This window comes from Acomys russatus, chromosome 5 (assembly GCF_903995435.1).
Source record: "Acomys russatus chromosome 5, mAcoRus1.1, whole genome shotgun sequence".
NCBI classification, from domain to species: Eukaryota; Metazoa; Chordata; class Mammalia; order Rodentia; family Muridae; genus Acomys; species Acomys russatus.
The window spans coordinates 56,350,280-56,363,169 of NC_067141.1; the positions used below are offsets into that span (position 1 = coordinate 56,350,280).

The 12,890-nt window shown below is 42.1% G+C and overlaps 1 protein-coding gene across 7 annotated transcripts in view; it reads right to left on the reverse strand.

Annotated features, from left to right (window-relative positions):
• Cpeb3 (cytoplasmic polyadenylation element binding protein 3) overlaps window positions 1-12,890 on the reverse strand; it is a 195,357-nt gene that overhangs the window by 73,151 nt on the left and 109,316 nt on the right. For 5 of the 7 annotated variants that reach the window (XM_051146392.1, XM_051146393.1, XM_051146391.1 and 2 more), the window contains one exon: window positions 10,869-10,892. The exons of the other annotated variants lie outside the window; for them this stretch is intronic. In XM_051146392.1, coding sequence (XP_051002349.1) covers window positions 10,869-10,892 — 24 coding nt within the window. The remainder of the gene's footprint in view (window positions 1-10,868; window positions 10,893-12,890) is intronic. 7 annotated transcript variants of the gene reach the window in all.

Sequence of the window (12,890 nt, forward strand, 5' to 3'; positions counted from 1 at the left end):
AAACTAGAATTATAGATGATTTTAAGAACCCTGTGGATAATGGGAATCTAGCCTAGGTCCTCTGGAAGAGTATCCAGTGCTCTTAACCAGTGAGCCATCTCGCTGGCCTTGACCTTCTGGTTGTCCTACGCCCACCTCTCAAGTGCTCGGGTGCACTACCACACTTGCTTTTTGGTAGTCTTGGGGACTGCACCCAGGTCTCCATGTATGTTAGGCACCCACTCTACCAACTGAGCTACAGCCTCACAAAAGTGGCTTCTTACACACATGCCCTAGAAACCATTACGCTCCCAATCAACTTCACTTTTTAATTAAAATATTATTTATCTACTTATTTATTTTGCCCTGCCAGAACCACTTTTCTAAGTGACCTCAGTCTGACTATGTTCCAAAGCCTACAGTAACTTCTGTCACCTCTACAGAAAGTTGAACCCAGGGAGTAGGGGGAAGAGTTGAGATTATGAAAAAAAATCAGTGACTATCCAGATGGGCAATGAGGAAGTCTTCAACCAGAGCAGTGAAGAAGTGGCAGATAGTGGAGACATTCCTGAGCAATGATCACCGTAACCACAGCTTCCCCAGAGGAAAAGAAAAGCCAGAGTTGTGAAACTCTGGACAGTTTTCAAAGTCAGTCATGGGGAGTTAAAATACTTTCTACAGCTTTAAAACCAAGCCTCTGCCTTATTAATAGTATTTAGAGTGCTCTGGGCCTTAGTAATGAAGGCCGCCTTGGGAATAAAACTACAAATAGTGAAGACACAGATGACGTTACTGTAGCTCCAAGTGGGAACTGAGAATATGGGCTCCTGAACCCAGTCCACAAACCCACAAATCCGAATTTGCAGAGGTCAGGCTTCAAAATCCGCACCCCCGCTGCAGCGATTCATTTGCTGAAGTTTAGGAGCCACCTGGAAGGTGCTATCTATCTGCAGCAGGTGCTATCTATCTGCTATCTATCTGTGTGATGCGTCTGAAGCTTAGAAACGTCCAAGCTAAGGAAAGCATAGCCGCATGATTTGGAATGTAAAGTCTATAACCAGCTTTACTGTAACATAACTGCCTAAAGCCCTGTAGATGGAAAAGCTGCTATAGGAAGCATTTAAAAGACAACCTGTGGGCTTTGGGGAGGGTTAAAGGCATGCATGGTTCAGTGGCAGAGGTCCCAGGTTCGAAACTCAGCAGGGAAAAAAACAAAAACAAAAAACTATTGTCAGCTTGGCTTATATAGAGACAGGACTACATAGATTTGCCTTAAAAAAAAAAAAAAAAAAAAAAAAAAAAAAAAAAAAAAAAAGGCAGGAAGGCAGGAAGAGCACTTCTTTGGGCTACAGTGTTCCCACACCCTAACAGACATCTAGTTCCCTCTACTCTAGGCATAAGTTCCTGAAGGACTGTTTACTTATTACCTTTACACTGCACATGTCTAGGCGTCTCTGTGTGTTGCCATGTGTGTGCAGCTGCCTATGGAGCCCAGAAGAGGAAGCTGGATGCCCCGGAGCTGGAGTCACATGCTTGATGGTGGGCACTGAGAACAGAACTCCCGGCCTTTGGCTCCAAACAGTTGTTTTTGTCCATGAATTTGGTGCTTTGTTACTGTGAGGGAGTGATTTCCAAGTAAGCCAGAGACGCTTCCATTGCTGCAGACGCTCACCAGGGTAAGCCAGGGCACTAGTATTCCTAGCAGTCCACTGGAGCCTCGTGACGCTATCATCCACATGGCCATTTGGTTGGCATATGTCCACGCTCAAAACAGATTGTCCAGGGCACAGGCCTGAAATGCCAGTCCTTGGGGCCCTGCGTAGAGGAGTCTCGTGTCTGAGGCCACTCTGGCCTTCAGAGTCTACCCTGACCTACCCAGGGCAGCCAGAGCCTTCCTCAAATGCAGACACTAGTGACTGGGCCAGGGATGGGTTAAATGAGATTTTTTTTTTTTAAAGGGCCATTCCTAGGGAAACGGCTAAATTTTTAGTTCCTGCATATGTTATTAGCAATTGAAATCTTAAGAAGCTGCATGTGTGCTATCCTACCGACCTGCCCCACTACCTAGACCCCTCTCAAATACTCCTTTTCCTTAAGGGAAACACTCCCCAACCTCAAAATGCTTTAAGCAATCTACATAATATCCTAAAAGAATTACACTCCTATGGAAGATAATAAACATCTGAATTCAAACCTCGAGAAACTTCCACAGAAAATTAATATACAATACTGCAACAGAAGAAAATGAAAGGCTCCTGCGCTGTTCTAACTTGGCCACATGGCGTGGTGCCACGCCCTCTGCTTCTGGCGTACACTGTCAGTTACTGTTCAGAACAAAGTGTCTGATCCAGGAGGGAATGAATGCTGTGGGAAAGTGGCAATGGCCTGAAACTAAAAGACCTGCAGAACCAAGTTCCAGTTGGCCTGCAAAGTGCTAGCAGGCAAGGGAAAGTGTCTTCAAGCTCTTCCTCACCAGGAAGCTCCTTCCTGCAGTAATCAATGGGAAAACCAAAGCCAGTGGCCACGCAGGCCTTCCACATACATCAAGCCAGCTCATGCTGAAGCGCCTGCCATGACTGCCATGACCCCAGCCCCTCCACAGCACTACTAGTTCAGCACTCCCATTCACATGTCCTTCCAGCTTGGCCTTGCAAGCAGCTCAGAAATCAGCTTAGGAATTTAACAAAAATGGACGGTGAGAAATGGCTTCCTAAAAATAAATAAATAAATAAATATCTCCATGGAAACTGAACTAGGGTTGATCCAGGTGAAAGGCTTCTGGATCTCTAGAGGCTCCAGGGCTCTCTTATTGAACACATTTTGTTTGTTGGCTTGCTTGCTTGGCTTTACTTCTTTGTTTTCACACAGGCCTCACTATATAGCCCAGGGTGGCTTCAAACTCTTGCTCCTGCTGTCTCAGCATCCCCAGTGCTGGGATAATAGGCACATGCCACTATGCCCTGCACAGAAATTTTACATAATAAAAGCAGATTTTATTTTATATAGGTATATCTTAGTCATCATAAGCCTACATGCAAATTATTATTAATTTTTCTGAGGCAGGATCTTATTATATAGCCTTGGTTGGCCTGAAATGAGCTACATAGACCAGGCCATCCTCAAATTCGCAGAGATCTGTCCACCTCTGCCCTTGCTCCCTGTGTATTAGGATTACAGGTATGTGCCAACATATCCAGTTACAAGTAAACTCTTAATATCTACCTAAACTTATTTTTTTTTTCACTGCCATTTCAAGTCACAGCATTGGCATTCACCCCACAGCTTCCACCAGAACCAAATCATCCCTAAGGTTGCCTTCTGAGTTACTTGTCACGCTCAATTCATCAGCATGGTGCCATCCCTTCCACGCGCCAGAATACATCACTGTGAACGTCTCTACAACCTCCCTGCCGTCTTATTAGCCCAAACCCATCACTTCTTGCTATCTTGACATCGTCTAACTAGGCAGCCTGCTTCTCTTTCCACTCCTCTCCAAGCAGCAGAGCGGTGTTTTCACTAGGCCCTGCAATGACCTCCTGGCACACTTGGAACAAGCTCAAAATCCCTACAAGAAGTAAAAACAGACTCCCTCCCTCCAAATTCCTCCTGTTTCAACCATTTGCTTGTCTCAAGTCCTTTTAAAGACCTCGGTTTTACTGAAATGATATTCATATGTTATATAATTCATACATTTAATCAATTAGACGTCACATTCTATCTTCCTTCAACCACTTGGTTCTAGGCTACCACTATTCTTTGTGTCTTGATAGATTTTGTTATTCTGAAATTTCAGATGAGTGTAAGGCTGTAATAGGTGACTGGCACCTTTACAGGGCATATACTGTTTTCAACATTTATAGATATTGTATTGTGTATTAACACTTTTCATTAAGTCTTTACACAAGCCATTTTCCCACCTTCCCTTTTTACAACATTCATTTATTTTTATTTTTATGTATGAATGTTTTGCCTGAATGTATATATGGGCAACACATGCATGACTGGTGCCTGTAGAGGCCAGAGGAGAACTCATTAAACTATTCCATATTTTTTATAAGTTTGAAATTTTCCATAATTAAAAAAATGTAAAGCCATGCATGGTAGTATACACCTGCAATCCTGACACTCTAGGTGAGACTCTGGAGACTGGAGAATCCTAAGTTCAAAGCCAGCCTAGAACAGATAGTGAGACCCTATCTCAACAAACAAAAAGCCCAGATGGCTCCTCATCCTTTGTGCTGCACTTTAAATATCACCTGACCTCTACATCACTGGGATAGGTAACCTCCCATTCTTTCCTTCCTGGTACTTAAAAACAAGTGGAGAGAGGAAGTCGCATGCAGCTCAGGCTGGCCTAGAATTCACTATGTAGCTAAGGCTGGTCTTGAACTCCCAATCACGCTGCCGCTACCTGCCAAGTTCTAGAGTTACAAGCCTACAGCATTATGCCTGGGCTTTTTTTTTTTTTTTTTTAATTATTTTACTTTCATTATTGTGTCTTGGGGGCCTCATGGATGATGGTGCACATGTGGAAGTCAGGGGACAATTCAATGTAGCTAGTTCTTTTTTTTCCATCTTTATGTGGGGTCTGGGAATTGAACTCAGGTCACCAGACTTGTGCAGCAAGTGTCTCTACCTACCAAGCCAACTCACTAGTCCCTGGCTTTTGTCAAATGGATAAAAATATTTGTCTCATTATTTATTTGTTTGTTTCTTTTCTCTGTCCTATCTAAAGCACACTGAAGCAAACGGGAGCCTAGCCCTGGGCAGACATGCACACACTTACTGAGCAGAATGGGTGGAAGGCCAGGACTCCGATTCCACTCTCTCTCCTGCTTCCTCCTCCTCCACACTAATTCCTCACAAAAGTGAAAATGAGTGATCTGACTCCTCTCCCTCTCTTCTGCGGTCCTATTTTTCCATTACTACACCAACCAATGTAATTCAAGATATTATAATCACAAGCATTAAATTCTTCAGCCCATGTCTATGCCTCACCCTGGAGCCATATACTTGCGACTTTCAATAAACAACCTCATGGAACTCAGTTTGCATTAGCATAACGCCAGTCATACCATGGTTTCACCAGCATGGCGGCAAGCCCCTCCGAGTGGGCTTCCACAGAAAGAGGGCCTCAACTCAAGAACCCATGTTTGTTTTATTGGACTTTAGAACTTCTTAACCAATTAGGTCATCCATTAGAATACATACACTCTTTCTATTTGCTCATTTATATTGTTCAAATAGAAACTTTTGGACTTTCTTTGTTGTTCTATAACTAAAAAAATTAAACATCAAGAACACTGATGAAGAACTGGAGGTACAAGTCAATGGTAGAACACATGCTTAACATGCATAAGGACTTGGGTTAGTTAAAACAGCAATGCGCGCGCGCGCGCACACACACACACACACACACACACACACACACACAGTTAATCTCTCTTCTTGAAGACAAACGTCTTCATGAGCCCATAAAACCTCATGCTTGTATGAAGTTTTGTTGTTGTTGCTGTTGTTCTGAGACAGGGCCTCTCTGTGTTAGCCTTGGCTGTCCTGGAGTCGCTTTTGTCGACCAGGCTGGCCTCGAACTCACAGCGATCTGCCTGCCTCTGCTTCCTGAGCACTGGGATTAAAGGTGTGCGCCACCACGCCCCGCTTCGTGTGAAGTTTAAAGTCACAATACATATTAAATGTTTAAGCAGCAAGCATGGAGCTGCTGCCTGCCAGCTCAGCCCTGGGGGCACTAAAGGTAGAAGAAGCATTGTCACAAGTGTGAGGAAACTCTTGGGCTACACAGTGCATACCAGGAAGACTTTGTTGAAGAGGAGGAGAGGAGGAAGAAGAGGGGAGGAAAGAACAAAGGAAGGAAAAGAGGCAAAGGGTGCAAGCCAAGGTCTTATATGGCACTACTTAGCACACTAGTTCCTAATGGGGGTGCACATGTTAAACTCGATAGAGAAAGAATATTCCTGCAGGACAATGCCAAGACTCTCTGATATGTCAGACAACATTGTCTGCAGTAACAAAATAAAATGGGTATTAATGGAAAAGCCGGTTCTTATTTTCCAGTCTTATTGTTTGGCATATAATTCTCCACCCCACAATTACCCCCAGTGCTGGGGTTATACTCAGGACCTCATACATGATAGATAACCTCTACAGCTGAGCTATAGCCCTACCTAATTCTTCTCTTCTAGTCTGTCCTTGCCCTTCCCCCTCCAGCTCCATTACTAGACTGCTTAGCCTTCAAAGAGCCTAGTTCTAAGACTCTCATCCAAACCATTAGTTAATGTCCAAGATCTTCCCTGTTTTCACTACTTGTGTCATAAGACTCTTTCAACAAACCTCGCCTTCTGATTCAAAAGCCGCTCATCAAGAAAGCATGGACCATCTCATCACCACTTTTGCCTCATGCAGGAACATGATACTCTCCCCTCTATACGCTCTTAGCTGAATTACACACTGATTCCAGCTTCCAGCTCCTTTTCCAGTATCTAAATGGCTCCTGAAATTCTCCCTATTCCGGGCATTACTTTTATTTACAAAACTCAAATCTTTCACATATATTCCTATTACTTCCTACTTTTAAAGAATTTACCAACATGTATATATAAATATAGAATATGCGTTCTAGTAAAGGTCTATTCTTTTCTACTGTGTTTAAATTTTTTCATTTATTGTTATGGGTATGATGCATATGGGTGGGGGAGCATGCAGAGAGGACAACTTTGTGAGTCAGTTCTCTCCATTCACCTTTGTGGGTTCCTGAGAGCAAACTCATGTCATCACATTGATACGGCATGTACTTTACCTGCTGACCCATCCTACCTGCCCCTCAAGTTCTATTCTTACTCATAAATAGAATGAAGTAATACACACACACACACACACACACACACACACACACACACACACACACGAGTTTACTTTTTAGATTTTTTTGAGCAGTCTAGATGTTAACTTAATCCTTACAACAAGAATAAATGTCAATAAAGAAGCCTTTCTCTCTTAGAATGGAAAACTAAATCTAAAGCATGGATCAAACATTTTCACCTGCTCCCTGCTTCCTCTACCTCACACCCTCACTCCCTACTTCAGCTATGACGAGGAATCTGGAGACTTAAGACAATGGGAATCTAAATATTATAGGCAAGAGCACAACATCTGATACAAAGAAGATTAAGGCATTCAAAATTATTAAAGTCAAATCTATTTTTCCTCATTTACTTATTTATTTGTTAACTGACTGATTGAGTGAGGCAGAGTCTCACCACGTAGGCCAGGCTGGCCTTAAACTAACAGAGATCTGCCTGCCTCTGCCTCCCAAGTGCTGGGATTAAAGGCACCAGCTACTAAGCCTAAATTTTTTAGATCTCAAGAAAAGGTTTTGCTGTAGATCTCTGGCTAGCCCAGTTCTCAAACATAAGGCAATCTCATACCTCAGTCCCTCAAGCATCAGAAGTACAGGCTTGTGCCACCATGTCTAGCAAGTAATTTTTAATATTTTATTTATTTATCTATTTTTAGAAATAGGAGCTCATGGTGCTGCATAGGCTGGCCCAAACCTCCTATTTCACATGATCCTCAGCCTTCTGAGAGGCCAGGTTTATGGGCAAGTACCATTATTTCCAGCTAATAATTGAAAAAAATATAATGCCAAACTCTTCTGCATAGATGAGTGTTATTTCAAAAAATTCTAATCAATAAGCATTTAATATGACTATTCACAGAATATACTGTTTGGCACAAGTCACATTGTCCTCAAATAACTTATCTTCAACTGAAGACTCGGGGACAATGAAAAGACAAGGAGAATAGAAGGTAGTAGAAACAGAGAAAAGTGCTGTCTAAAGGCCACAGGGCAGGGCTTCTTACAGAGAACACGGCTTGGCATGGTTGGAAAGATGGCTCAGCAGTTAAGAGCATTTGCTGCTCTTGCTGAGGACACGGGTTCAGTTTCCAGCGGCTCACAACACGTCTCTAACTCCAGTTCCAGGGGGTCAGATCCTCTCTTTTGGCCTCTGCAGACACCAGACAGACAGACAGACAGACAGACACACACACACACACACACAAACACAGGGGAGGGGGAGAGAGAGGGGAGGGGAAGGAGGAAGGGAGGAAGGAAGGGAGGAGGAGGGAAGTGGAGGTGGAAAGGAAGAAGGGGAGAGGGAAGGAAAAACACATGCACATAACTAATTTTTAAAAAAGATTTATTTAATTATTTTGTATACAGTGTTCTGCCCGCATGGATGCCTGCACACCAGAAGAGGGCACCAGATCTCATTATAGATCATTGCAAGCCACCATGTGATTGCTGGGAATTGAACTGAGGACCTTTGCAAGAGCAGCTTCTGAGATGGCTCAGAAGTTAAAAGCACTGATTGTTCTTCCAAAGGTCCTGAGTTCGATGCCCAACAACCACATGTTAGCTCATAGCCACCTCATTATAATGAGATCTAGAACCCTCTTCCAGCATGCAGGAACACACACAGGCAGAATACTGCATAAATAATAAATAAACCTTTAAAAATGAAGTAATCAAAAAAGGAAAAGGAGTGAATTTGGCTCACACTAGTGCGATAAGATTGAGAAGAAAAGATGAGTGGTCAGTACCTGGCAGTGGACAGAGGAGAGCAGTGTGTACAGCTTGGTCAGAGAAAGATGGGGTGAGAAGAGATGCTGCTGGTGGGAGAGAGGAGAATTACATCATGGGAACCCTCCGTGGGAAAGGACAGTGTCATGACAGAGAGGTGTTCACAAACAGGAAGCAGCAAAAATGAAAGCAACCGAAATCAGAGGCAAGCCTAAGAGGCCAGAGGCAACTCTGGGCATGTGACTGATTCAAGCACGAGGGAAGGGCGCTGCACCTTCTACGGCACAGTCATTGAAAACGCTCTAGTCTCTGCTCTTTCCTGAATGTTCTACCAACATGAAACGAGTATGGTACAAAATGGTGTCTATTTCTAGGATTTCACTTTTTGAAATTGAAAATAAGAAAGGCAGAGATGGAAATATGACACAGCAATAGGTCACTTCCCTGGTGTATATATGAGGCATTGGCTTTGAGCTCCAACATCAAAATAAAGAAATAAATAAGAGTGACCAAAAAAATGGTATTTACTTCCTCTGGCTTCTACCCTCAAGTACTGGAATTTCTGGAGTGCACCACCACATCCACTTTCATTCTGTGCCGGGAACAGAGCCCAGGGCCTCACATATGCTAGGCAAGCCCCCTACCAACTAAGCTAGTTCCCCAGTCCAGAACTGCAGTTTTCTTATCTGAAATGTGCCTAAGATTTAAAAACTATGTAGAAAGCCCAGCGTGGTGGCTCGTGGCTCTAATCCCAGCACTCAGGAGGCAGAAGCAGGTGGATCTCTGTAAGTTCAAGGCCAGCTTGGTCTAATAAAGCAAGGCCAGGACAGCCAGGGATACACAGGGAAACCCTGTCTCAGAAAAACCAAAAACCAAAAAGGAGAGGAGATTTGGTTACAGGTCTTTACCTTTATGGTTAATTAAAGTAAACATAAAATTATTTCTATCCATTGCTTATTATTTTAAATGCAAGTGACTGTGCCTTGCCTGAAGTTGTTTTTGACAAAAGAAGCAATTATCCATCATTTGTAAATTTTCTGGTTCTGAAGAAAAGCAGTTATGTTCCTTAGATAAAATTTACGTAAATTAGTTATTTTATACCAAAAAACAAATACAGAAATATATTTCTCCAAAGTGATTGTAATTATCATCCATCATACATACATTAAATTTAGCCAATTTATTTATACAATAAATATTTGCTGTGATAAATAATAAAATACCATCAATTTAGTATCATTATTTTCTCTTTATAACAAGTCAGAGACATTCTGACAAAAGGTAAACATTAGCAGGTATGAAACAGAGACAGATTCCGATTTTAGCTCCAGCTTTCACTTGAAGCCACACAGCAAGCCAGCGTCAGCCTCTCCAGCTTCTGCAATGAGCAGCAGACAGATCTTACATTTGTGGAATGCCTGACAGGCATGTGCACCTTTTCCTAAAACTAGAGCTTCTGATATTGTGACATTGGACATGGTGGTTCTGTTACTTCACAATCTGCAGATGAGGAAACCAGAACTGAGTCACAGGCTTCCACTACAACCCAGGTATTTGCCCTAAATCCCACCCTGGCCATCTGACAGGCTTCCTCTTGCTGTTTCTTCAAAGCATTTGCAGACAGTTACATATGTGAAAATAGTTAAGTTGGTTACAGCATTACACAAATGAAAGTTATATTAGTTAATTTAGGTTTTACAGAGACTAAAACAAATTTTGTGGTACCTCCTTAGAGAAACACACACACACACACACACACACACACACACACACACACACCATGGAAGGGCCTTAAAATGTAAGCTTCTCCTAGCCTTAGGAGAAACTTGTCTTTGGATGCAACAGAAAAAAAATATTCACTAACAACTCAGTAAAATAAAAAATTGCCCTAAAAAATTATCCTCTACCCTCTAAATCATATGGGACAAAAACCATATAAATACAGGGCAGAAAACACATAAAAACCATATAAATACAGGGCAGAAAACACATAAAAACCATATAAATACAGGGCAGAAAATACATAAACTTGGCCTTTATTTCCTCATGTTCATTCACAAAATCCAAACAACAAAAACTTCAGATATGGTTGTCCTTGCTGTATCTTTATTATTATTAAAAGAACAAATTACCAATAAGCAGAAAAAAATAAATATAATAAAATTACTTTTCTAAAACAATTAAGCTAAAACATCAGGCCATACATTAATTACTGTCTTATATACACACATACGTCCTCATACTTACTCACAGTTTAGCAAGCAAAAGATCTCATTAAAAAAAAAATTACCTCGTCTCCGCCCATAGCTCCTGGCTGCATGTAAACACAGAAGAAAACCATGGGTATTTGTATCAAAATGGTGAATTTAGAAATTAAAAAAGATGTTCACACAGCGTTTTCTAAGTATTCTAGAAACTGTAAATCTGGACACACTGTTCAGCTTTGCTGCTGACACACCAGGGGGACCTCCATGCAGCATCAGCCCAGATCACTGTCGGAACAACTCAACTGGCTGTGGCAGCACCTCCAGGTGTGCTGAGTTCCCCCAGTCTTGTAAGGATTATATTGGATATGCTGGGGCATCTATATCAGACATAGATTTAAGAGTTCCTCCTTAAAAATAATTTGTAAGTCTTCATTTGAACTTTATGTTACCATCAGACATTATGCTGGAAAAATATTATTTAAATAACTAAAAGTAGTGAGTATGTGGTGGGCATTCAAAACTTCTTACTACACACACACACACATGCATGTTTCATGAATGCCCTGAAACTGTATAGAAATTATATGCCATTGGTTTTTTTTCTTTAAAGACTCCATTTCTGTGAATTGTGTGTGTGTGTGTGTGTATGTTCACATGTGTGTGTGCAAGTGTCTGTGCACATACACATGGAGTCCTGAAGCTGCTAGCTACTATGTATCTTCCTTAACTGCTCAGCACCTTACTGAGGCAAGGTTGCTTGTTGAACCAAGAGCTTGCTAAGTCTGACTAGTCTAGCTGGCCAGCCTGTCCGCCCTCTGCATGCTGGAATCACAAGCATACATGTTTGGCTTCTGCACAGGGAACCAAACTCCAGTGCTCTCACACTTTGCTTGACAATGTTTGAAACCACCGAGCCATCCCCCAGCCTAGCTTCTATAAAATTCCTAGTGAGCTTTCTCTTACTCACTCCATTTGTTGTACACATCATGTCATATATTGTCATAGAAGGGAGAAAATATTACATTTTACATCCATTAAATAAAAAGTAGAGATCAATCGAGGCTCTGGATTCGCCCAAGGGGGTCCATAATAACAGAACTCAGAAGGTGGGCTTCCTTACAACTCAGAGAGTGTTAGCAGAGCTGGGCTGATGCTTCATCTACTACTAGTTACTTACAGTGACTTTTAGGATGGAAAAAATGTTAAAATTTGAAATATCCAAGTCTGTAAAAATAAATGTGAACTTAAACTGTATTTAATCTATTTTTTTTTTGAAGCATAAAATGCCACAAAATTAATTTACACTGAAAAGGGATCATAATATGGGGTCATATTTGTAGTGTAAGAAGAGAAGAAAGCATATTCCTTGAAGACTCCAGACTTTTCAACAGCATTGAAACCACGTACTAGTCTCATTACTTTCCACTTTTCCCCCCCAAGACAGCATTTCTCTGTGTAGCCCTGGATGTCCTAGAACTTACTCTGTAGATCAGCTAGCCTTGATCTCAGAGATCTGCCTGCCCCTGCCTCCTGCGTGCTGGGATTAAAGGCCACCACCACCACATTTCTAACTTGATGTCACTCCTACCTTTGTTCTTTTTACTTTCCCTCCACTAGAATTGCCCAGTTCAAGTCCTAATTCCCCCAACCTTACCACAACCTGCAAATCTCACGGGAGTTTACAGAACTGTTACTGTTTCCATCCGTCCACAGGGTATGAGTTCCAAAGAGCATCTTAAAGGGCTTACATGTAGAGGAACTTTCTTTCGTTGTTGGCTCTTTTGTTTGTTTTGTTTTGTTTGGAGACAAGGTTTCTCTGTGTAGCCTTGGCTATCCTGGACTCACTCTGTAGGCGGGATGGCCTTGAACTCATTTTTAAAGTTCATGAAATGGAGCTGGGCGTGGTGGCGCACGCCTTTAATCCCAGCACTCGGGAGGCAGAGGCAGGCGGATCGCTGTGAGTTCGAGGCCAGCCTGGTCTACAAAGTGAGTCCAGGATGGCCAAGGCTACACAGAGAAACCCTGTCTCGAAAAACCAAAAAAAAAAAAAAGTTTATGAAATGGGCTCCTGATGGCAGGACAGCATACAAAATAGACAAGCAATT